We start from the raw sequence: 26068 nt of genomic DNA, 5'->3' as shown, positions 1-26068 counted from the left end.
CGGGCGCGTGTGATTCAGACCCAGCTAATGGATGTTAGAGATGTCAGATGTGTTTGTACTGTTCGACTTCGTCATGGAGCCGTTGCAGCGGGGATGAGTACAGGGATTTTTCTTTTTTAAACTCTCCCATTTTAAACTACTCTAATCTCTGTATGCGCCGTTTTTCCCCTCGAACCTGAGTCCATTTCGTCTGGATCGGAACCGGCCATGACCGTGGAGCAGAATGTCCTGCAGCAGCACTCTCAGAAGGTAACGCGCGCTGTCCTAACACACAAACCCGGTTCGGTCCGGTTCGGCCCAGTTCGGTTAGTCTCGGCTCTGTTCGTTTGGTGTCATAAGGAGGTTTATGGGCGCGTTGAATGTTCCAGTGGTTCAGTTTGATTGCTGAGGCCTAGTGTTAGCTTCACATTAGCCGCGCTTCACGTTTCTGTGTTTGTTTTTATTTGCTGGACTATTTATACTTACACACGTATGCGTTTTAAATCACTTAAACAGTTTAAAACAATAAAAACTATCCATAAAACAGCACAAGCCCGCTAAACTAAACGCTATTCAGTCGCGTTTGTGCTAACAGAGCTAAAGCTAACTTACTATACTTCCCCGTCAAAACTCTCATTAAACACCCCGCAGGGTCTCTGTTTTAGTGTTCAGAGGTGTTAGGATACCTCATGTTGAGTTTGTGTTTGGTATTGCGGGTTTGTTTATGTTCTGACACCCACACTGCTGCTTCATGAAACAAATTCATACTTTTGCCCTTTTGTTTGTAAACATTAGGCGTTTCTTCTTGATTTGTGTGGTTATTTTATTTGTTTGTAAACATTGGGGCTTTCTTGTTATTCAGTTTAAATGTAGTCCCTAAAGATTACATTTAAATGTCATATTTTTCTAAACAGACTCTTGATGTATCTCATTTTTGTTGTATTAGTTCATTAAAAAAAAAAATCAGCTTTTCTTGTTAGTTTGTGCTATGTACTAGTGTTTTTGTAGATTGAAGTCTAATCTGCATGTAAACCCGCCTGTTTTTTATAGTAGTTGTTTAACATAATACACCTTAAGTGCTCACTGAGGGGTTGTTTTGGCTTTTAATAGTATAATGATCTATTCAGTAATGTAGGCAGATCATTTATCAGAGTATTATGCAGTAACTGAAGAAGTGATCTTCGTGAAACTGAATGAATTACAGCAGGTGGTGGGGAATATAAAACTATGTGTTTCACATAAACTGAAAGTGAACAGGCTGTAAGTTTCAGCAGCCCTGATTTGGCTATGAGCTTGTGTTGCTTTATTATGTTACTGTTGTGAAATTCGTGTTACATAGCCCATCTCAGGGAGGGGTGTGCCACCTCGGGACGTGCACGCTCCGCACATACCACGTTTCATGTCATATCTTGAACGTAAAGCATGCAGTGCATTAAAAGGTCAGTGCAGCATCCGTTAACTGCCAGCTATTAGTTGATGTAATGATGTCACTAACTCAGACTCATGAGGTAAGCAGTAGATCGTTTGTAAAATATTATTCGGTAGAACCCAAAGTAATGGTTAGATGAGTAGAAACAGATCAGTCATACTTCATTTCGGTCTAGGGAGGAGTGCCGTTCCTCCCTCTTTGGCCTGGCACAGTCTGTGTTTGACTCATGCTGTTCCTGAACGCAGCCAGGACTGAGATAAAGGGCCAGTACTCTGTGTTTCCCAGCCAGAGGTGTGAGATGTTGTTCTGTTTGCTCCTGAGTGGTGTTGGTGACAGCAACCAGTTGGATCATGGTCTTGCAGAGCCGGACTTTTAATGTTTGATCCATTTGGCAACATATTCTGCCAAAAACACCCACTTAGACAGGAAAAAAACCATGTAATATGACCAATACAGTTTGCCTATTTTTTAATATGACTTTTAGAAGTGGGTAGTTTTGAGAATAAACAATCATAAACTTTAAACTTCAATACTTTCGTGATACGACTGCTAAATAAATAAATAAATAAAAAAGCAATAAAAAATTACATTTAAGCATCACAACATTATACTGTACTGTGTGAATATTGATATTTGATAAAAGATTTATTACTAATTTTTTTAGTGTTATTGGTGATTTACTTTAAGCAAGCATTAGATGACTGAATGTAAAAAAGTAAATATAATTATGGACGCTCGGTTCGGTTCGTTTGGAGTCACAAAGAGGTTTATGGACGAGTTGAAAGTTCCAGTGGTTCAGTTTGATTGCTGAGGCCTAGTGTTAGCATCACATTAGCCGCGCCTCACGTTTCTGTTTTTGCAATTATTCGCTGGACTGTTTATGCTTACACACATATGCGTTTTAAATCAGTTAAACAGTTTAAAACAATAAAAAAGCTATACATAAAACCGCATAAGCCCGCTAAACTCAACGTTAATCAGTCGCGTTTGTGCTAACAGAACTAAGCTACTAAACTTCCCCATCAAAACGCACTTAAATCTCACTAAATACCCCGCAAAGTCTGAGTGTTCAGAAGTGTTATGGTATCTCATGTAACGTTAGAGTTTATGTTTCGTGTAGCGGGTTTGTTTGTGTTCTGACACCCACACTGCTGCTTCATAAAATGTATTCATACTTTTGTCCTTATGTTTGTAAACATTGGCCGTTTCTTGTTGATTGAGCCGTATATTTGTGTGTTTGTCCGTTTATCTGTTAATCCGTTAATCTGTTTTTAAACTTGACATTTTATCTTGTTTTTGTTTATGTCGGTTTCAGTTTCGTCTGTTTGTAAACAGGCTCTTCAGTAGAAGTGTCATTAGGTTTTTTTTCTCAGTTTTATTAGTTCATAAACATTAGTCTGGTTGATTTGTGTTATTATTTCATTTGTTTGTAAACATCGGGGCTTTCTTTTTCTTTGATTTAAATTTCAACTATTTTTAAACGTTTATATTTTGTTTGTTTTTGTCATTTTAGCTTTTAAATTTAATATCATGTTTGCAAATAGGCTCTTAATGTGTTTGTTTTTTATATTGTTATATTTTTTCAAAAAAAATACTCTTCTTCTTATTATTTTTAGAATAAAAAAAAATAATCATTACTTCTTTTTATGTAGTGGCCGTAAAGTGCTGCTTTGGTTTCAATAGAATAAAGATCTATTTAGTTAAATAGGCAGATAATTTATCAGAGTATTATGCAGTAACTGAAGAAGTGATCTTAATTAAACTGAACAAGTTACAGCAGGTGGTGGGGCATGGAAAACTATGTATTTTGCATAAACTGAAAGAGAACAGGCTGGAAGTTTCAGCAGCCCTGATTTGGCTACGAGCTTGTGTTGCTTTATCGTGTTACTATTGAGAAATGTGTGTGACATAGTCCTTCTCAGGGAGGGGTGTGCCACCTTCAGAGGGCTGGGACGTGCACGCTCCGCACATACCACGTTTCATGTCATATCTTGAATATAAAGCATACAATGCATTAAAAGGTCAGTGCAGCATCCGTTAGCCACTGGCTATTAGTTTATGTAATGATGTCACTAACTTAGACTTCTTATGAGACAAGCAGAAGAACATTTGTATAAGATTCGATAGAGCCCAAAGCAATGGTTAGACGAGTTGAAACAGATCAGTCATGCTGTATTTCGGTCTAGGGAGGAGTGCTGTTCCTCCCTCTTCAGCCTGGCACAGTTTGTGTTTGACTCATGCCGTTCCTGATTGCAGCCAGGACTGAGATAAAGGGCCAGTACTCTCGGTTTCCCAGCCAGAGGTGTGAGATGTTGTTCTGTTTGCTCCTGAGTGGTGCTGGTGACAGCAACCAGCCTGATCCTGCACATCCAGACCCTTAACTTTAAATCCATAATCCATCTTACACCTCAAAAAGCCAAAAGAACCCACTTAGACAGGAAGAGACATGTAAAATGACCAAAACAGTTTGTCTTGTTTTTAAATGTGACATTTAGAAGTGGGTAAATTTGAGAACAAACAGGTGTGCTCATGGATATTATATTTATCTCCCCAGGGACATTGAAATGATTTACAATTTTAAGTAAATAAAAATAAAGAACTAAAAATTATATTTAAGTATCACAACATTAGAATGTGCAGTTCCTTTATTTTTATATATACAACACCATCAGACATTACTCAACCACCTAAGTTAAAAAACTGTAACTACATATTTCTTCTGTGTTTTTCTTACAGCACCAGCAGACATTACTGAACCAGCTGAGGGAAGTTACTGGAACTACAGATGTTCAGCTGTTACAGCAGGCACTGCAGGTGAAACATCTGTTTCATAAACTCACTAACTAGTATAGTATGGCTCGTATGCTTTATTAGCAACAGATTTGGTAGATGCAAAGTTGATGTTATTTGCACAAAGACAAGTAGTTTCTTAGTGCATGTAATGAAAGGTGTTCGAACATCTGTATTTGTGTCCAGGTCAGTAACGGTGACCTAGCCGAGGCAGTGGCCTTTCTCACCGAGAAGAATGCCAAGGTCCCACAGCAAGATGAAGCCACCTATTACCAGACGGCCCAAGTCAACAATGATAGATACATCAGTGTGGGCAGCCAGGCTGACACAAGTACGTATTAAAATCTCAGAACAATGATGGGCCGGAATCCAGGGGATGGTTACACTGCTCTGTGGTGCAGTACAATGAAATGCCATGGCGCAAATTCAATCTGAATGAAGAACCAGCTGTAAATGCTCTGTTCCTGACAACAAAATTATTTCTTTGCTTTAGATTTCAGTCTGTACTTTAGTGCCTGAACTTAATAAGTTTGGATTTTAGGATTGATTCATTAACTTCTAAACTGCAGGAATAAATAAGCACTGCTTTGTCAAACCAGAGAATTAATATTTATTCCACACGCCCTGCTGAAAAAAAAGAGATGAGATATCATGTAACTAATAACAGTGGGAGTTCTGGCAGCTCTCTTATAAAAACATGCACGTCATCTCAGAGAGCCAGACCTTTTAAAGAGCCGACCTGCCACTCCTCCCAGCTTGCTTCAGATGATAATGAAAAAATCTCTAGTCCTACTGCTGAGAAAATGCTGACAGAGGGAATATTAGTCTGGCATGCTGCCTCATGTTTTTATTTAAACTCATGACATGCGCTTAAGAGATATTCAAGATTTTCTCCATCACTGTGACAGTGTTATAACCTCTAGACCAGGCCGATTTATTGGATGATATTTAACAATTTAGACATTCTTGATATTAGCTGTTTGAACACAAAAGTGTTAAAAATCTACCCGCCCTTAAAATCTATATATATATATCATATTATTATATATATCATATAGTTATATAGTGAATATATCAAATTTTAATATCATATAAAAAAAAATCTGAGTGAATTATGCTATGTAAAATAAGTTAATTTAACTGTGAAGCATGTAATATTATTTTTTTCACATACCAATTTAATATGTGGAGAAAGCTATTAGTCAAATCAAATTTTAATATCATATATTTGTATACATATGAGATAAGTAGATAAATATAAAAACACACACTCAACTTTTGCTAGTAATCCATTTTTGTTCACTTTTTAATGCTCCTGTGATTGTTTCAGATGTAATAGATCTTACTGGAGATGATAAAGATGACCTTCAGCGGGCCATCGCTCTCAGTCTGGAGGAGTCAAACAGGGCCTTCAGGGAGACGGGCATCACTGATGAAGAGCAGGCTATCAGCAATTTTATATTATTGTAGATTTTAGCACAAAAAACTGCACAATAATATATATCATACCATATTATATCACAAAAAACCATACAATAGAAAATTCATACCGGTTTTATATGTGGAGCAACCAGACAGGAGTAAAGTTTGGTATCTTTGTGCTTCAGAGTCCTGGAGGCCAGCATTGCTGAGAACAAGGCCAGCCTGAAGCGCACGCACACAGAAGTATGGAGCGATTCACCCAACCCTTACGACAGGAAGAGGCAGGATAACTGTCCCGTAGGGCTGAAGAACGTGGGGAACACGTGCTGGTTCAGTGCAGTTATACAGGTCCGTGTCAGCCGCTGTGATTGCTTTACAATTGGAAACACATTTGCTTATTTAATGAACTGAAAACAGCAAATGACAGCTTAATGAATTAATTCTAATTGTGTCTTATTGCTTGCATAATAATCCAGACAATTTGAATATGGTAGTCCCGCGAGTGTTTCAGTCTGAATCAAGTCGAGTGGCCTTGTATTGCAGTTACTAATGCAGAGATACTGCTGTATCAGTGCTGTTAATTGCATCAGTATATTTAATTCAGAGAAGATGAAATGGAACATGTGCATCTAGATTTTGTTGGATCAAGTTTAGAGCTCTGGAGTAGATGAAATATGCCAAGAAACTATATATTAAACAATGTTCAAACATTTATTTATTTATTTTTTCCTGAAAGAAATTAATTTTTAACTTTTATTCAAAACAAAAGAAAAAATTGATAAAACTTTGAAACAGTAAATATATAAAAAATAAATAAAAAGACACTAATAACACATACAAAAAAAAAAAAAGTGACTATTAAGACATTTATGACATTTACAAAAAAAAATCAGAATTCTTTCTGAAAGATCCGAATAAAATAATTTTAAGTTTAATACAATACAATTTTATTTTTTATAGAATCAAAAAAATCCAACCTACCTCAAAAAAATAAACTTCTAAAAAAAATAACCAATAAATAAAAAAATAGACAACAAAAAAAAACAAAAAAAAAATACCGACCTCAAAAAATAAACACTTTCTACACATTAAAAAATATTCTTCACTATAAACATCTCAAAAATAACACAAAAAAGACAAAAAGAAGTGATAAAACTTAATTGTTTTCTCTGTTAACAGCTCAAAAATGACACAAAGTGGTGAAATTGCATTATTTGGCCTTAAGTGTCTTAATTGCTTTTATACGACGCTGGTAATTGCAATTCAAAAATATGATTATTTATTAATTAATTTAATCATTTTTTTACACATAATATTTTATAACACTAATTATTTATTACTACAAAAATAAAACATTTATATACATTTATTGGCTTTTTAAAACAACTTTGAAGGTGACTTCAGGTTCTACTGAGGCCTGATTATTTGTATCTGTTATACGATGTCAGAACATGAACCATGTTGATAGTTGAGTAATGATCGCTGAGTACTGTCACATGCTGTTTACCTCCTGTGTGTAACCTGACGCCTGAAGAAGCCCCCGCTCATGTAAGAACAGCAGCTGCTCTGACACTCATAGCTCTGTGGTTTTATAGATCTGGACAAGGAGACACTAAATGTGTGAATCTGTCACCAAAAACAAAAAAACAATCATTCACACAATCAAACAATAATAACAAACCAACAAATCCAAATAAAAATGATAAAAATGCCAAATGCTTTTAGGGGGAAACACATGCAGTCTTTTTATTTTGTCTAATGAATGATCTCAAGGTTGTGTTAATATTAGAGCTGGCACACACTAATCTCAAATACTGATATTTATCTTTTTATCTATATATTTCAGTCTCTTTTTAACCTGCTGGAGTTCCAGAGGCTGGTGTTGCATTATTCGCCCCCTGCACGGATGCAGGACTTGCCCCGCAATCAGAAGGTGAGATTGCCGCCCGATACCCAGCTCACATGCCATAAGAGATTCCATTTCTCACCGAGACACACTTCCAGCAACTGTGACCTTCTTTGAACCTCAGTTGCATGCTGTGACATTATCGTACTGTTACAAGCACTGATTTTCACCCAACTAACTGGCCTGTGACCAGATGAGCTGAAGCAGAGGAAGTGCATTTTCAAGGTCCCTATATTCTAGCTGTTAAACTGTCACACCGGCTTTTCCGGACTACGTTTGAAAGTGAGAGAAGTAGTGGACAGTGTCTGGCTCAGCAGGCTAGCTGCTGTCTGTGTGATTTCTTTCTTCAGCATGTTCCTCTGGAGACCCCAAGCCTGTGAACAGGGTCAGCAGACATCGCCACTAATCTGAGCTTAACCTCATCCATTGATAGAAGACCACAGAGCCCTAAATTCATCCTTTTCACTCTCTTTATTGCTTGTTTTCTTTCATCTGCTGAGCTCTTGCTAGACTTTAATCTATTATCAATTAAAAGTGTCCTCCAAAGAAGAAAATCCAGATGATCTGGTGAAGGTTTTTGACCCCTGTATGACATTGAAATATTTGTAAGACAAAGATATCCTTACTTGAAAGCAGACAGACCTAACTAATCAACTCTAATCATCCAAATCTACTAAACAATTCACCATCATACCCTATATCAGTGTATGTTAAGTTAACATACAACATCCCAAAACCATTGATTCATTTAACATTTTTATGCATTCAGCTCACATTTTATATAAGTTATGTACTCCTTGGGAATCAAACGCATGACCTTGATGTTGCTGGAGCTAAGCTCTGCTGTTTGAACTGCAGAAACACTTCATATGCTATTAAGTTTTTAAATTGGTCTCCATTTGCGTTCCCATAGGAGCACAGGAACCTGCCCTTCATGCAAGAGCTGAGGCATCTCTTTTCTTTGTTGGTGGGTTCCAAGCGAAAGTATGTGGACCCGTCCAGCGCCGTGGAGATCCTCAAGGATGCCTTTAAGTCCAGTGAATCTCAGCAGGTAAGTTTCTGTAATTTACATACACTATATAGTCTTAAAGGTACAGTACACCTTAAAGTCTTAGAGATCTTACAGTAGTAACAAAAAGAGTGTTTCATTCCAAAGATCACTGAATGTGTAAAATTGATGAAAAAAAAAAAAAACTCTACTCTTTTGCAACAAAAAAAAAAGAAGACCAAAAAAGTGCTCCACAGAAAAAAAAAAAAATAATGCAAAAAAAGTAGCACCAATTAACATCCCAATAATCATAGATAAGCCCGACCTTTTGATTAATATGGTACATGTGACCGCTTTTATTTTGGGCACTCTTTAGTGCCACATTTGCGCTTAGTGAGAGCACAGACAAGGGCAAATTTGTTATTTTAGTGAGTTCACCCATAAACAAATTTGTTACTGGCTAGAGGACCAACGGTCAGCAGGATATTACACACATAAACTATAAGATCACGCACTGGACAGATGTGAGTGAGTTCACCCATAAACTCTTGGACTGGCTAGAAGACGCGTTTCAGATAAAGGCAGAGGAGGACAGGTAAGTCCATATATGTCCCACCAGAATATCTGATGACGCTTTCCACAGTATCTCTGTGATCCTCTGTCATATCAGTCAGAATGATGTATGACCAAACCACAAATTCAGCTGGACAGACATTAATTATGATTAATGTGGTACATTAACCTATTCGACTTCAATTAGCACCGTTAAATACCCACTGAAGACAGTCCTCATGTGACTCCTACAGCCAAAGGACACCGATTTCTCTAGTTCAGAACATTTCCAGCACCATATGACTCCATGTTTGCTCTTGTTCTACACAGAGAGGGAGAGAAGCCAAAGAACCCGATGGTTGACCTGTTTTATGGACGTTTCCTGGCTGTGGGTGTCCTGGAAGGTGAATATTCATTGGCTGTATGAGTCTTCAAACATAACAAAACAAAACAAATCCTAAAACAAACAGACAGTTTAGTCAGTGAACATTTTACCTTGGCAAGATGTTAGAATCTTAAGATTTAGTCAGTGAACATTTAACCCCTGCAAGATCACATAACCTTAACATTTTTGAGTATTAAATTTATCAAAATATTCCTGTAAATCCTCACAAATTAGTTAAAAATGCAGAAGTAGTCAATTAATAGGCACATTGACGTTGATCATAGCACATTGACGTTCACATACAGACTTTATTTTAAATGAAAAAAATCACTTTCAGCAAAGATGCATTAAATGGATCAAGCAATGACATTTGTAATGTTACAAAAGATTTTTATTTTAAATGAAAAAAATCACTGTGTCCACAAAAATATTAATCTGAACAACTGCAGCACTGATCATATTAAGAAATGTTTGTTTTTTTAAGCTTGAGCTTCTGTGTGTGTCTAAGGGATAGCATTTAGTTATCCAATACTTCAGAATGTGTACATCACAAAACAATTTTGGTATAAAACATAAAGTAAAGTGTGCATGACGGGAGCATTTAGTTATCTCATATTTCCGTTTGTGTACTGCATAAAGCATTTCTGGCCAAAACCAAAACAAATTGGCATGTTTGTTTGGCAATTTTTTTGCTTGGGCATGACACTTTCACAGTGCTGTATCCATATGGTGGCCGCTAAATAAAGAGATTACACTCATAAGATTATCATTATGCAGAGCACGTTGCGGAGCATATTTAAAGACCATGATGTGAGCTTGTGTGTTTTTACAGGAAAGAAATTTGAGAACACGGAGATGTTTGGGCAGTACCCTCTCCAGGTGAACGGCTTTTTTTTTTACTTTGATTTTTTAAGAGGTTTGTATACACAAAATCAGTCCAATATGTTTGTAGATACAGGGGTTGTCTCTTTTTTTCTATTCCTTCCTTTTTCAAAGATATCCCTTCTGTTTGCTGTCCAATCAATCTTTGAGGTGAAGAAAAAGAAAACATGTGACCTCTGACCAAGATGTTACATAATGGCTTTTCAGTCATCAGTGCCGCCCTGGGCAGATCCCTTTGCAGCTGCTTCCTGCTAATTACTTCAGCATAGTGCAAATAAAGAAGGAGATTCTCTGGTGTACATTATTCTCAGCACCAACAGGCCGGAATGTTAATGAAATCCCAGCACACCGTCTCTCTCTCAGTGCTCAGAATGTGATCAGGTCACCAGTGTTCATTCCAGCATGGGAGACGGAGTTGGGATGGCTCACATGGATGGGCTTTTCACGGAGCATGCTGGAGTTCAAATACTGCTAAATTCAGAGAAAATGGAGTGTGAAAATTTGTATCAAATTCATCTAAAGACGGAAAAAACATTTAAAATTTGTTCAGAGTTTACTAACTTTCATTGTTGACATGTATAAGCAAAAAAGACATTGGCTTTAGTGTTATATGTTAATTATTGGTGTGTTTTTTTTCTAGCACTGGTTCACAGAACTCCCACCAGTTTTGACCTTTGAACTGTCAAGGTTTGAGTTTAATCAAACCTTAGGCCCACATAAGAATAACAACAACAAACAATATCCCCCCATCCATGCACAACAACAACATATTACTGCTTTTTTATTAATTAATCAACAAACTTTTTTATTTTTTTTTATGTTTAAATGTTTTCAAAATTACTTTTGTCTGTGTTTTTGAATGTTTTGTAAAATGTGTGAAAATCTCACATTGTCTTGCATCATTCCCCAGTCCTAATCCAACCAACATCAATGGTGTCATTGTAATATTTGCTTAATTTTTTTTCTTGCATTTATAGGCATACTGAATTGTGATTAGCTCTTTCTTTCTTGTATTTATTGTGCCTTGTTTTTCTGTATTTGAGATCACTGGTACAACAATTTTTTTTGTACCAGTGATCTGGACTTTAAAGTGGACTCAAAAAAATTTTTTTTGTTTGTTTTTGTTTTTTGCTTCATCAAATGATAAAGATCCTGTATATGCAACACAAAATACTTCCAGTTTTCAGTGAAACTGCATGTTGTGTGATTGATTCCAGGTACATGGACAGGAACAGAGACATCACACGGATAAAACGAGAAGAGATCAGAAGACTAAAGGAGCACCTGACCGTTCTCCAGCAGCGACTTGAGAGGTTTGTTAACTCTATTTAGCCTCTGCCCTGATCTAGAGATAACTTGCTGTTAACTTGCATAGCAGGAAAATCCCACCTTTCAACATGAAAGCAGCTTTTATATTGCTAATGGAAAGATGAAAGTCACATGCTGAGTTTTGGCTGAAATTTTCCTGAAGAATGAGTAAGAGGATACTGACTGACTTTCTGTTTCATATTTCTGCTGTTGGTTATAGAAAACTAACCCTTTTCTCATTTGAAATTCATTTCTTAAAATGTTCCCTGTGACAGGTATCTGAGCTATGGCTCAGGACCCAAGCGGTTTCCTCTAGCCGATGTTCTCCAGTACGCCATGGAATTTGCGTCCAGCAAGCCTGTGTGCACATCGCCTGTGGAGGACATTAATACAACAGCACCACCTGGTGGCACGACTGCACAGCTGCCACCTCCTGCAAGGCAAGTTTTTTCACCTGCTCCAAGCCTGAACATTTATTTGGAATAGCTCTTTTTTTTTTTTTTTCCTCTAATACATTTGTGAGATATTAAAGTGTTTTTCTGCATGGACTTCAGCACAGGGGAGCAGCCGGATACATCTGTCCCAGCCGAGGGTTCCGGCTCTGGTCCACAGGCCCAGCAACAGCAGCGGGTTTCGATCCATAAACCGTTCACTCAGTCTCGTGTGCCGCCAGATCTACCCATGCACCCCGCCCCACGACACATCACAGAGGAGGAGCTGCGGGTGCTGGAGGGCTGTCTGCACCGCTGGAGGAGTGAGGTGGAGAACGACACCAGGGGTACAAACACGCATGCATGCAAACACATGCTTATACTTCTTTGGGCTTTGTATATTTACATTTCTGTAAATGTGTAGCAATTTTTCTGGTGTGTGTCAGATCTGCAGGCCAGTATATCTAGAATCCACAGAACCATCGAGCTTATGTATTCTGACAAGTCCATGATGCAGGTGAGAAGCTTTTTGAGATCACAGATAGTTTTCAAACCATCTCGGAAATTGCCACAGAATGAGTTCATTTTATTTATGATGATGCGTTTCAGGTACCATACCGGCTGCATGCTGTTTTGGTCCATGAGGGTCAGGCTAATGCAGGACACTACTGGGCATACATCTTCGACCCACATCAACAGCGATGGATGAAATACAATGACATTTCTGTGACAAAGTCATCCTGGGAAGAGCTGGTGCGAGACTCGTTCGGTGGATATCGCAATGCCAGTGCATACTGCCTCATGTACATTGATGATAAAAAACCATTCCTTATTGAAGGTAACCTAATCTGCACATGCAAAGTTACTCATTTATTAGTCTCTTATGAGTTATCAACACAGGTAATGAGCTGAGTAGTGAAATCTAAAAGCTTCTATTTTCCATTCAAATATAAAATGGAATCGGTCAGTTTATTAATTTAAAAATAAAAATGTAAATAAATGTATTTTCAAATGGCAAAATAAGTAATATGTTTAAAACGATATATTTAACAATTTATTATTTTAAAAATTACTAAAAATGCAATTTAAAGCACAAAACATTTTATTAATGTGTTATTTTATTGTTACAACCCAGATTTAAAGTGCTTTTATTTGTCAGTTTGCAAACTTGTCTTATTTAACTATATTTTGAACAGCTTGGAAGTGTGTGTATTTCTTTGACAAATTGAAAAATTATTTATTTAAATTTTTTAATTAATAAATTAATTCTTTATTTTTAAGTGACACTCCAATTCCTCCATAATTTATGTATCTATATTTATCTGTATTTTTAGAGATTTGCTAAATATGACAACCTCCTATTCAGGGTGTTTTCAAAGAAGTAATGTTTTTTTTGTAATCAAAATTTTCGGTGTAGGGATCTGTTTCAAACTGTCTGTCGTAATCATAATTGGCTTTATTTAAAACAAAGTAAAATGCAAAATCCATTCACATTTCCATCCAAAAGTATTTTTAAAAAGACACAGACCATATGCTCGTCTCAGAGGAGTTTGATAAAGAGACAGGGCAGATGCTCAGCGGCTTGGACAAGCTCCCTCCTGATCTGAAAGAGTATGTAGAGGCAGATAACAAGCTCTTTGAGAGGGAAATGGAGGAGTGGGACGCTCTACAAGCGCGCAAACTCCAGCAGGAGAAACTGGCACTGGCCGCCGCCAGTGTGGCCCCCCAACCCATGAGCACTGAACCCTGCCCTCCAGACAACACAAGTGAGCCTTTCACATGTCTGAATCTGTGGCCATACCATCTGAAACAACTGTCCTGAACTCATTCTCTGCTCCCTCAGCAGCCCCTCAGCATGACCCAGAGTACATGGAGCAGCAGTCGCCCACCGGAGACTCCAAACACCTGCAGGAGGACACAGAGAGAGCCATCAGCAAAGCCGCAGCTGAGCATGATGAGAAGAGTCCAGAAGCCCTGCTCAACACAGTAAGACATACATAAACACATGATGAACAAGGTCTGAGTCCTTCAGACAGTTCCGGAGACCGAAAAACACTCTTTAAAGGGTGCGTTTAGAAAGTTCTGTAGTTGGATGTTGGGCAAACTTTCATGTCTACAAATGAGAAGAAATGCCAGTAGGTTTAAATTGTGTCTATTTCTTTTTTAGGAAGTGAAATATGTGTTAGTTTTCATGTCACACTGTTCATGCTTTTTTCATCTGTCTTAGAAACACACCGGACTTTGGGTATTTGGTTCTGATCAATCAGATATCCAAAAATAAAAAGCACTTTATCTATGTTGTTGTATTTGCGCTTTGCTTCATCCATCAGAATAATGTGCATTTTTTTACAAATGATTATGCAGTTATTTTTTCATTATGTAGATAAGGTACTTCATTCATTATATTACTCATTAGCCACTGTAGATGGAGAAGTGTGTGTTGCTTTAGCTGATCTATTTTTTTTATAGGTGCAATTTAGTTCTGTTTAAGGACAGAAAACAAAATTTGCAAAACAATTAGTATGTGTAGAGTTTTGCAACTCATTTGGAACTCATTAATTGTAATAAAATATGTTCAGTAAAAGTTTAATTAAATATATTTAATAGTGTTTTTTTTTTTGGTGGAACAGATTGAGTTCTGATTAATTTGTGTTGGGTTTGGCAATTAATTTGTAATTCATCAATAATTATAATTTAAATGATATTTAAAACAATAATTAAATATTTTTTAGGTGAAACATTCAGTTTTAAGGAGAGAAAATAGTAATTTGTAAAAATAATTTGTATGTGTTGTGTTCAGCATTTCATTTGCAATTCATCAATAATTATATTTAAAATATATTAATTAAAAGAGTACATGGACATACTACTGCCCATGTATTTTCTCCTATCCCAGTTTAATATAAAAAGACAGCTATAAGTGATTCATAAGACGGAGGTACATTTATCATCTGTCATCGAGCTTGTCTCATTTCAAACAAGTGAAAATGAGAGCAGCAATAGTTAGATTTCCCTAAAAAAGCAAAACGGTTTGGGGTGGAGCTATTTGTTTGTTCAGCCAATCAGAAACATCCCAACTGAAATTGGTGACACTGGTGGCAGATAGTACCAAATCTGGTTCATAACAAACCAGGACAGTTTTATCCATGATCTATATAATAGAGAGAATAATAATAATGAATGAATGAATAAATAAAAAGATTAACTGGATTAATTTACCCACATGGACATGCTCTCTCAGTTGTTCTAGCCCGCTTTCTTTTTCGGCAAGCTTTTTTTTTTTTCTCTCTCTTTCTGTCTCTCTTAGTCTCAGTCATCACATCCCGACAGCGAGGTGACCTCTGACCCCTGTCCTCCCCTTGACCCTGAGCAGGACGACTCCGCCTCCTCCCTGCCCGCACCTCAGCGGGTGGTGGAGGTGGCCATTCCTAATGTAGGAACGTTTGTCATTCAGTCGAAGGAGGGAGGTTATGATGATGAGGTAGAGTCCCAGAAGGCGTTCAATCATGAGCGTGCAGCCCTAAATCTCCCAGCATCCCTTTCACAAGCTGCCAAACATGCCAAACCCATTTCAGATTAACATTATATGCAAGTTACTCCCAGTGGACTCCCAAACTACTAACATTGCCCCCAGTAAAACATTACAAAATAGGAAACATTCTGTTGTGCCTCACTTATTTTTCCTTCATGAAGCATGTAGCGCAAGCTTAAGATCATAGTGTTATTTTCACTTTAATTTACTGTCTACACAGCTCACTATGGTGTTCATTACTTATTTAAAGAAGCAAAAGACACAGTAACCTGCATGATGATCCTGTTTTGAATGTTTAATCATCTTCAATGCTTGACGTCGAATTAGCTTTTCTGTTCTAAGCTAATTCGTTTACTTCAATGGGTTGGCTTGAGTTCATTCACTGGTGGCTGAGCTTTGGTGTGATTGGCATGCAGACTGGCCAATGAGAGTTTTGGAGGCGTAGCCGGTGTAGTAATATCCTTCCCTCCTTGGGCAGGCGATGATGACCCCAAACATGCAGGGTGTCATAATGGCCATTGGCAAATCCAGGAGTGTTTATGACAAGTGTGGGCCTGAAGCAGCGTTCTTCAAGGTACATGACCTGCTGCATGCCACACCCCCTGTGCATCACATTAGCTCATTGACCACACCCCCTCCCCTGAGCATCTCATTATCTCTGTTAGCTCACTATTTACACTGCAGGCAATGAAAACCCTCTGCATCCTGTTTTATTATACAGTTAATGTTCTTTATTCATTATATTATTTATTATCCACTGTAAATAGAGATGTGTATAAAGTTTGTTGACACCTAAGATTGGATCGATATCAGCCTCTAGTTATTTGGTATCAATAGTGATGAAACAATTATTGCTGTCAATATAAAATTCAATGTCAGTAATTTGTATTTATTTATTTGTTTATTGTAGGTGAGAAAAACTAAATATTAATTTGTAAAATAATTTCTATATTTTGGGCGTTGACAGTTAAAATTCAAACCATGCTGTTTAGATCATTTATTAACATAAGAAAATTCCCTATTATCTGTTTACATCATCAACATCTGCTGTCAGCTGAATGTAATTGCTGCTGTGTGTTAATAATTTTTATGTGTTGGGTTTGGCAATGTCACCATCTGTAATTGTCAATAATGAATGTAATTGCTGCTGTGTGTGTGTGTGTTTTTTTTTGTGTTTTTTTTTTTTTAAACTAGCATTGGTTTGGGTATCTTTGGCTGTGCAGTATTGTGTACATCACACAACATAGCAGACAAAGTTGTGGCGGGACTTCCCCAGGGGAAATATAGGCTATATATTAAACAGCAAACAGGATTATTGAAAATGCACATTTATTTTCTGCCAGCGGGAGGATGCTTTAATTAGCAGCAAACTAAGATTTTCTTACCCCCTAACGAAAGTGTAATCAAAGCAGATACTTTTTTTCGGGCATATAGGTTTACTTTATTTTTCGGGCAGGTAAGTATAGGAACCATTAAATTTTAAAAATAAGTATCGAACCTGGCATTTGTTATAAAGCCCACCGAAGTCATACCCTTCAAAGATATAATGCATATAAAAACATCCTAAGCGCATTTCGACTTTGCCAGGTGACAGAGCTCACGTATATTCAAAGAAGTCAGTGCACAAGAGGAAAATCTATTTGTGGCAAGTCAGTGTTGAATATTGTGGCAGAAGTAGCACCGACATTCAAAAAAATGGAATGTATGGGAAGGCAATGAAATATTCAGTGCTAATTAAAGTTTTCATTTAGTGACTCCATTTAAAGAGCAAAAGAGTGAGAAAATAATAAGTTGTCTATTGGACAAAGGCTATGAAAAGAGTTTTTTAAATTTTATCTCACAGGGTATGACGCAGCCTGCAAAAGTAGCCTTTGCTAATTGTCATCACTAGAATTACAGTCATGTAATTAAAGGTGGGGTAAGTGAACTCATGGTAGCCAATGTTGAACACATCAAATCACAAAACAAACACGCCCCTACCCTAAAAGGGTCTCTGGTCTATTTTGATAGCTCCACCCCACACATACGTATGGATCCCAAAGGCAACAAAAATGTTCACATGTTCAAGCAAAGCCAGCAGTATATTGAGAAGTGTTGAAACAAACAGCAAAACAATGTTACTACAGTTTTATCAAGGATGAATGAACAAAAAGCAAGGTCGGCATCTTATTGCAGGCCTTGAATTCTCCTACTGAGTGTCTACTCCTGCTTGAAAGCTGATCCGATATTTACACTCCCCTACTTCTTGCCTGCAATTGTAAGCCTTCTTTTGTTCATGACAGAAATTCTGCATACTCCCAAGGTGTTTTTTTCATCCACCATCTCTAATCTTTTGTCATCGATCACCTCAGAAAATTTGTCTTTCCTGTGCATTACAGCACTCTCATCCTCCGCATCATAAGTAGACTTTGTTTTACGGTAGAACCTACAAGTAAGTTTTTAGTACCCATTGGCCCGACTGTCAGTTTTCTAAAGGAAGTTCATGGGAAAAAACACGGCTCAGCTGTGTATTTTCACTCTGCACGCAGAACTAAATAACTAAAAATACAACAGACCTCTGACCTTCACCCTTCACCCATCTTCCAACTTTCAATCTTCACCCCACACCGCAATCTCTAAAACCAAAAAATAACAGTATGTTATATTGTAAAGAAGTTTGAGTTTTACTTTCTGACCACATGCACCAAATCAACATTAGAACTTTCCTGATCGTTCTTGTGTTCTTCTGAAGGTTCAAAGTCACCTTTCTTGGATGCTCCTGTGCTTTTTTTAGATAAACATCAAATCTTCATTTTTGGGTGAACTATCCCTTTTTCGCTTTTACATAAAACTGATCAAGAGCAAATACCAAAATATACTCACTACCAAACGCCCCACAACATTGACTACAGAACACTCCACACGACACGCACCCCGATAGCTACACATAATTCTTCACAATTTGCTCATGATCATTGTACACTTCATTGCCAAGAAGGGCAGAGGAGTATCCTTTAAGTTGTGGAGGAACTCTGCTCACTAAGTACTAGACAGAATACATTTTCTGAATTAATCACGGGTGTGAGTCATTTCTGCAATCTTCATTAAAATTACTGCTTTGGCTAGTTTACTTATTTTACAGAAAAATATTGGCATATATTTTGTTGTTTTTTATAAGTATATGTTTAATATGTTTTATTACCAATCTTTCCAAAATTACAGTGTTAGTGTTTTAAGAAAATATCTTTTTTTTTATTCAGAGACACTCATTTAATGCTCATGCATATATGTGTGTGTGTGTGTGTGAGTGTGTGTGTGTGTGTATATCTTTACAAACATTCCCCTGCCCTTTCGGATCAGAAATCCTTTAAACATGTTTTCAACACACCACACACCATCTTCTTTAATTTACATGAAATGCATGGAAATTCTGTAAAATCTGCTGTCATTACAAAAAAAAAATGCTGTGTGTTATAAAGGGTTTTTTTTTTTTAGTATAAACTTCACTTTAAAATCTTTCATCTGTGCTGTATTGTTTACTTCAGTCACACAACATGACAAAAAACGTTGAGTACTAATTAAAACGTTAAAGATGACTCCATTAAATCATTTAAAACAGCAAGTGATAACTGAATATTGTGTGTTGTCTGTTAGACTTTTTAACATTCTGTCAAGGGTCTACAGGTGAAAAATATTATTTCGGATATTTGTGGCACATATTAATGAAGCAAATAAACTTAAACTTAATTGTTTCATTGGCAGATCTCTATAGGCCTCTGTTTTGTGTCTTCACGTTCCCTTTCACTCTACACGCATAAATCAAATCACACAAATAAAAAACAAAAAAAACATTACAATCACATGCACCAAATCATTACTTTTTTGTATTTTCTGCTGTAGATGGAAAAACACTATTAATTTCTTTCCCACTTTCACTCTAAATCCATCTAAATATACAACACCATTTATAACCCACCCAAATAAACACGACTTCTTTCTATCTGTGGCACTTGTTAACTTAACATGTCCGTGTTTACTGAGGTTGGCTCAGGAGGACACGCCCCCTGAGAGAGACTACCGACTACAGAATGCCACACATCACTTCATACACCATCAACCACCAAAAGACAAAAAAGATTGTTATTCATTCACAACCAGGCACCCAAAAAGATAGTTATGAGTCATATGAATCTTTATATTAATGTTTTTTTTTATTATTCTTTCGTTTCATTTTTTAAAATAAAATGTCATTTAATGTGGAGCACTTAAATTCTTTCGTTTCATGCGCGCTAAAATGTCATTTACTTTATACTTTTTTAGATTTTTTATCTACAAACGCACCGGCAGCACTCTGCTACCTATCACACAAAATACAAGATTAGATGTTTGTTAGTTTATTTTTAATAAATGCAAGTCATTCAAGACATCATCCTATCATGTCATATATCCTACTCTGTTTATGTGGTAAGTGAAATGCTGCACTGTATTGTTACAGGCTACTGCTAGCAAGCGGGAAATCATTAGTTTTAAAATGGGATTTCTAGGCCCCGTAGAACTTATGTGAAAAAAAAAAAAACAAAATATTTTTTCTATTTATACCCAACTCTAAAATATCTAGACACCATCCAATATTAAATAATTAGAAAAACAAATCTAAAAAACCAAAATCTTTACCCATTCCTAAAATATATTAATCTATAATTAAATCCACTAATCGAATATTCGAAAATCGTGACCCATTCCTAACGTATAGTAATTTATTTTTTTTAAATATCTTTAAGTGTCCAAATGCTTGGGAAATTGACAAATATGAAAAACCAATCTAACAACTTAAACACTCAAAAAAACCACAAATTCACTTAATAATATATAATACATTAAACAGATAATCAAACCTCAAATTGACAAATATAAAAGACAAGCGTCACACAATGCTGTATCTTGACAGGACCGCCTCACTGATAACTGATTGATTTTAGAAGTAGTGAACCCTCTTCCAAAGGCCAGTTCTGTCTCGAGCCTCCCAGACTGACACAGACAGTGATTATCAGCTCGTCACAGCAGTCGCTGCTTTTTCTGATCATTGTGTTACCAAACAGCTTCCTGTTTGCACGCCTGAAAGGCTTGTGTCTCGCTACACAGCCTCGAGTGCCTCCAGAGCAGACTGCACTCTCCAGTGAAGAACGTGATCCATATTCATAAGCAAATTGATTTCTTTCTCCTCTATTTTGAGCGAGGTAATTAGATTGATGTGAGCGTGGCCCCAGATGTGACGCTCTCTTTCCATTTTGTTTTGGGTAATAAAGTATGATTCATGGCCAGAGGACGCAGCTCGTTCCTGAGAGCATCTCATGAGTCACGCCTGAGTTCTAATGTGACGGCCCTGTTCTTCCCTGCAGGTGTAAGAGCATCATGAAGGTGGCACGTGCTAAACTGGAGCTTATTAAGCCTGACGAGGTGAACATGGAGGAATATGAGGTGAGCGAAGTATAATAATTTCCTCACTTAACCGGTGAGGCAGGGAGGCGAGCCCCTGGCAGGCTCTCGCTTCTGGAGCCCTGGGGCCCACCATGCAAATGAGAATCAGTTTGTATGGAGCATTATACTGAGGTTGGGACAATAGGATGCAGATTTTTTGTTATTAGAAATTACACATGTATGTATATTTTCGCAGAAAAAAAGAAGTTATGTTTTAAATTGCAATTTAGTGAATTTATATCTTAAAATGTATACATTCCAATTTTTAAATTATAGCTGTCCAGTGGGGCATTTACCATTACATAATAAAAGTAATTATTATTATGTAAACAAAAACTCAAAATTCTTTATTACCGTCAATATTCAAATTAATATACTAAAAATATTTTTTTAGATAACCTATTCAGAAGGTCTCCCTTTCTCAATATTCAAATTAATATACTAAAAATATTTTTTTAGATAACCTACTCACAAATACAACCTTCCTGATATAAAACCTATCCAAATATAAATAAATTTTGGCAATATATCTTTTTCAGGAGATTGTATTTCTTTTAGCACACAAAAAACTAAAGCAATGACCTAGATTTCCTAAAATGCGGTACAACAGGGGTGGTGAAATCATGCAATGTTGAGAACAAGGAAGCAGTTTGCATGTTCTGATTGCTTTATTTTTCATTGTATTTTGTATTTGTAAAATATTTTAATGCCTACTTCTTTTGGCACAGATGTGGCATCAGGATTACAGGAAATTCCGTGATGCTACAGTGTTTCTGTTAATCGGCCTGGAATTATTCCTAAAGAAAAGGTGAAGCTTTTGTTTTTTGTTTCTTGACTTTTCTTTTCATTCAAGATGGACAAAGATGTTTCAAAAAAAATGAACATTCTTCAAAGAACAAACATATGAAATGGAGGAAACAGTCCCTTAACAGAACCCTATACTGCAACATCAACACCATAAAGCAACATATACCACTTAATCTGCTCGAAGCAGAACTAAAACCTAAAAGTTGAAATAGTCAAGAAACATTTATCTTGTAGCCTTTTACTAATTTCCTTATGCTTTATTAGGATTGCAAAAAAAACTATATATATTAAAAATCCATATTAATATGCTCTTTTCATTTATTTTATTGCAGTTACGTGGAAGCATTGATGTACCTGATCTACGCCTATCAGTACAACAAAGAGCTCCTGGCGAAAGGGCCATACAGAGGGCACGATGAGGAGCTGATCGCACATTACCGCAGAGAATGCTTGCTAGTAAGTGAATCAACCACCTCCTCTTAACCCGGATCTACGACCAGCTCAAACTGAGCTCCTAACAGCTCTCAGACCAGTATTATTCATGCCAATGCACACACTTTCCTGTAAACATTGTTTCTAACACCAATGACTGGAACAAATCTGGTTAGCATTTCAGTACAAAGTGCATTAAGGGCAATAGTTTGCATATATGTGGTTTTGCAAATACAATTTGAATAAACATTTTATCTGTCAAGTCCAAAATGCCTTTTTCATTTCCTGTCAAAGTTTCGCTTGCGGGAAGAGCGTTTTTCATTCTTTTATGGCATTTGGATTCACTTAGATTTAAAAGCTGAAAGTTGAAGCTTATATTTGTTGCTGTTGTATATCAACTGTAAAAAACATTTGCTTTGACTTTGCAATTCACTGCCGTTCTCCCCATCTACTGTATGTACCCGGTGACCCCGGCACAGCTATTGTGCTCGTAATATAATCATCAGTCCTGGAATAGGAAGCATATTGCGCTCAGTGCATAAACACATTAGCGGGAAGCACGTCGTTGTCCTTGTTTCACCTTTTGCGAGCACTGCAGAGGACTAGACTTCATCTCAAGCTGTGCTGTTTACCCTCTGCTCACTTTAATTGAAAATACTGCTAACATTGACATAGCTAATGTGCTGCAATGTTTTTTTCTTTTTCGCATTCTAGCTAGTTGCTCATTCCAGTTGAGTGGCGAAAGGGGTTAGAGAGTTTACCTGCCGCATTCAAAGTTTGAGAGTGTTTAATTGCATAGCAAAGAACATCAGCTTTTTGCGTCAATAAAAACAAATCTAAGATAACAAGGATCTTACCATCAATTGATTTTTGTGGGCTCTTTTTTGTGTGTCTGCAGAAGTTGAACGAACACGCGGCTGCCCTCTTTGAGACAGGCGAGGAGACTAAAGTGAACGCTGGTCTGAGCATCATGAACGAGCTGGTGGTGGCGTGTATTCCACTGCTGCTGGTGGATGAGATGGAGGAGAAAGACATGGTGGCTGTTGAAGACATGAGGAACCGATGGTGCTCATACCTGGGCCAGGAAATGGAACGTAAGTCTTAGGGGTGGGAATTTTAATTTCATTCACAGGGTCACAATCGGCTCGGTTCTCGATTTAGAAAACAAATTCAGTGTTAAAGCTAAGTTCAAAAACAACAATTCTGAAAGTTTTATGGATTATAGTGTTCAATGTGAGTTTCATTTATTTTTCTAACCTCATATGTATGTGTCATCTATTACTGTGTCAAATTCTTGTCTTTAATCAGTAATACAATTAGAGTAATAAGAGACTATAGGGCTGTTACCAATCAAATTAAACCATTTGACACAGAAACTGCTTCTGAAGTGGCATTTAGGTTTATTTACACACAATTTCATAAATCATACAATAAGAATAAATTAAATTACACTGTACATGCAATTGCATAAATAATACTATAAGATTGTTTTAAAAACTCTTTTTTTATATAAAATGGAATGATTTTAAAAATGAAATTCTTGACACTAAAATTGAGAGTAGGTAGTGGCAAGTATTAATAAGTCACTGATTAGTTAATTCAAACTATTTATTCAAAACAGCAGATTCATTAAGAAACAAATTCTGCATTTACGCCATGTCATAATTACTATAATTTTCATGTAATGTTCTACTTGAAGCTGTTCACACCCTTGGACTCGGAACTGTGGCACTATCAATGCCTAAACATAGCACCTAATGAATCTGACGTGGTCAGGTGGTACACGTTGTAGCTCTCAGAAAATTCCCAGTTCTCAAGTTGTAATTACGAGTTCTATGAGGACGTGTACGCATTTTACAAGTTGGTATCTTGTAATCGCGGTAATTACGACATGACGTGAATGTAGCTAAAGCAAGTAACTGGCTGCATCTGAAATCGCATACTTCCTTACTATATAGTAGGCAAAAAACAGAATGTGAAAGAGAAGTATGTCACAATTCACAGTATTCATGGAAGAGTAGGCCACCCACCCACCCTGATTACTTACCTCTTCCACCAAGATTCAATAGTGCACATTCAATGCACACTTTACTATCCCATGAGGCCATTGGAGAGGATTTTGTGAATGGCAGTGAAGCAGCAACTGACTCTAGTAGGTCACATGACGTTGAGAACATGAAGAATGTAGTGCAATTATACTATATAGCACATTCTTGTAAAGAAATTACTTATTCAAAAGAAGTACCTACTGAGAGAGTATGCAATTTTGGATGCAGCCACTGTCTTTATGAATAAATCATTGAATCACTCAAACAAATCCTTTACGGATTTATTCAGGAAAGTACTGTTTCGTGTTGCAACGGTTCTGATGTGGCTTTATTTGGAACTATTTTCCTTGTCATTTTCTCAGAGACTACATCATGTTTTTGTGAGCGTATTCCCTAAACTGCACTACTACTCTCGCAATTGACTTCAACCTTCTTTGTCAACCACTTTCCAGTAAATAGATAATTTTTCCATCGCAAACTTGTCTTTTTCTTCTCCAGCTAATCTCCAGGAGAAGCTGACCGACTTCCTGCCCAAGCTACTCGACTGCTCAACCGAGATCAAAAGCTTTCATGACCCTCCCAAACTACCTTCATACTCCACGCTGGAGCTGTGCGAGCGTTACGGCCAGGTCATGACGTCACTCACCCCGAGTCGAACCCCCGCAGATGGCAGATGAGCTGCGCAGACTTCATCTCCCCTCCACTAATACACGCCTTCCTTAAAGCAGGGGTTTCCCAAACCTACCAACCTTTCCTTTCTCTATTGCTGCTAGAGATTTTATCCTTATCCTTATGGTATTATTAATATTATTTTGAGGATTCTGTTACATTTTAAAGCTAATGCAACAGCAAGAACAGTGTGAAACTGAACAGAGACAAAGAAGCATTAAAAGGATAGTTCACCCAAAAATAAAAGTTTAGTCATCATTTATTCACCTCATGTTGTTCCAAACCCATATGAAAAGGAGATGTCTAGCAGAATGTTCAAGCTGCTGGGACCAGAGACGACTGTGGTTGGAAAGAAGAAAGTTATATGGGCTCTAAACTACTTGAGGGTAAAGAAATGAGGCTGAATTATAATTTTCAAGTGAACTATCCCTTCAAAGCCAAGAATGGTATCATGTTGGTGCTTTAGACATTGGCGCATGCAGCTTTAGCTTTGTGAAACGAGGTTGAGGATTAATTTCAATATTTTGTTTTATTTTCCCTCATCTTCCCCTTTCACGTAAGAAGCGGGTCAACCTGCTGCGCTGCCCTCAGTTACAGTGTTACTGCATTGTTTTGTTTTTTCTAAGGACGGTGAGTCAAAAAGCTGGAGGATCTCGGACAGGTCTGCGGACCTGACGACTGGGACTTTAACACAAGTTTTAAGTGCTGTGGTTGGCAGCCACGGGACATACTGTGGCTTGTTAATAAATTGAAAGAATAAAGTTTTATTTATGGCTCTTTTAGGCCAGATACATATTTTTTTAAATGTTCCTAATCTTTATTGAACTTCGCATTGAATGAAACTGTGCTGTGCTACTTTGGGTATCTCAAAGAGAAGGGAGTATGTTTTCCCCATAGACTCAGATAGATTTGACTGCATCTGAATCCTTTTAAGACTCTTCCTGAGTTTGGTTTACCATAAAAAGTTTCATAGAAACAGAAAAAAACCAGGTATTGAGTAAAAAGGCACAAACACTACTGCTTTCCCAAAGAAAACTGATAAGAACACAGT

At 37.1% G+C, this 26068-nt stretch overlaps 1 protein-coding gene across 1 annotated transcript; it reads left to right on the top strand.

The window, feature by feature from the left end:
* usp25 (ubiquitin specific peptidase 25) lies at nt 1–25812 on the top strand. The gene is made up of 29 exons (XM_042732026.1): nt 1–249; nt 4145–4222; nt 4385–4529; nt 5529–5649; nt 5803–5968; nt 7467–7553; nt 8440–8577; nt 9036–9109; nt 9397–9470; nt 10284–10367; nt 10645–10706; nt 10974–11085; nt 11538–11646; nt 11917–12081; nt 12196–12419; nt 12519–12589; nt 12682–12910; nt 13617–13838; nt 13916–14058; nt 15380–15553; nt 16083–16293; nt 17039–17060; nt 19484–19722; nt 20586–20768; nt 20955–21061; nt 21790–21869; nt 22201–22324; nt 23199–23394; nt 24847–25812. Exons 1-29 carry the CDS (start codon nt 208–210, stop codon nt 25023–25025), a joined length of 3861 nt encoding a protein of 1286 aa, XP_042587960.1. The 5' UTR covers nt 1–207; the 3' UTR covers nt 25026–25812.
* Nucleotides 25813–26068: the final 256 nt, after the last annotated feature.

This window comes from Cyprinus carpio, chromosome B10 (genome assembly GCF_018340385.1).
Source record: "Cyprinus carpio isolate SPL01 chromosome B10, ASM1834038v1, whole genome shotgun sequence".
In the NCBI taxonomy this organism is placed as follows: domain Eukaryota; kingdom Metazoa; phylum Chordata; class Actinopteri; order Cypriniformes; family Cyprinidae; genus Cyprinus; species Cyprinus carpio.
This window is presented reverse-complemented; position numbering and strand designations above follow the sequence as displayed.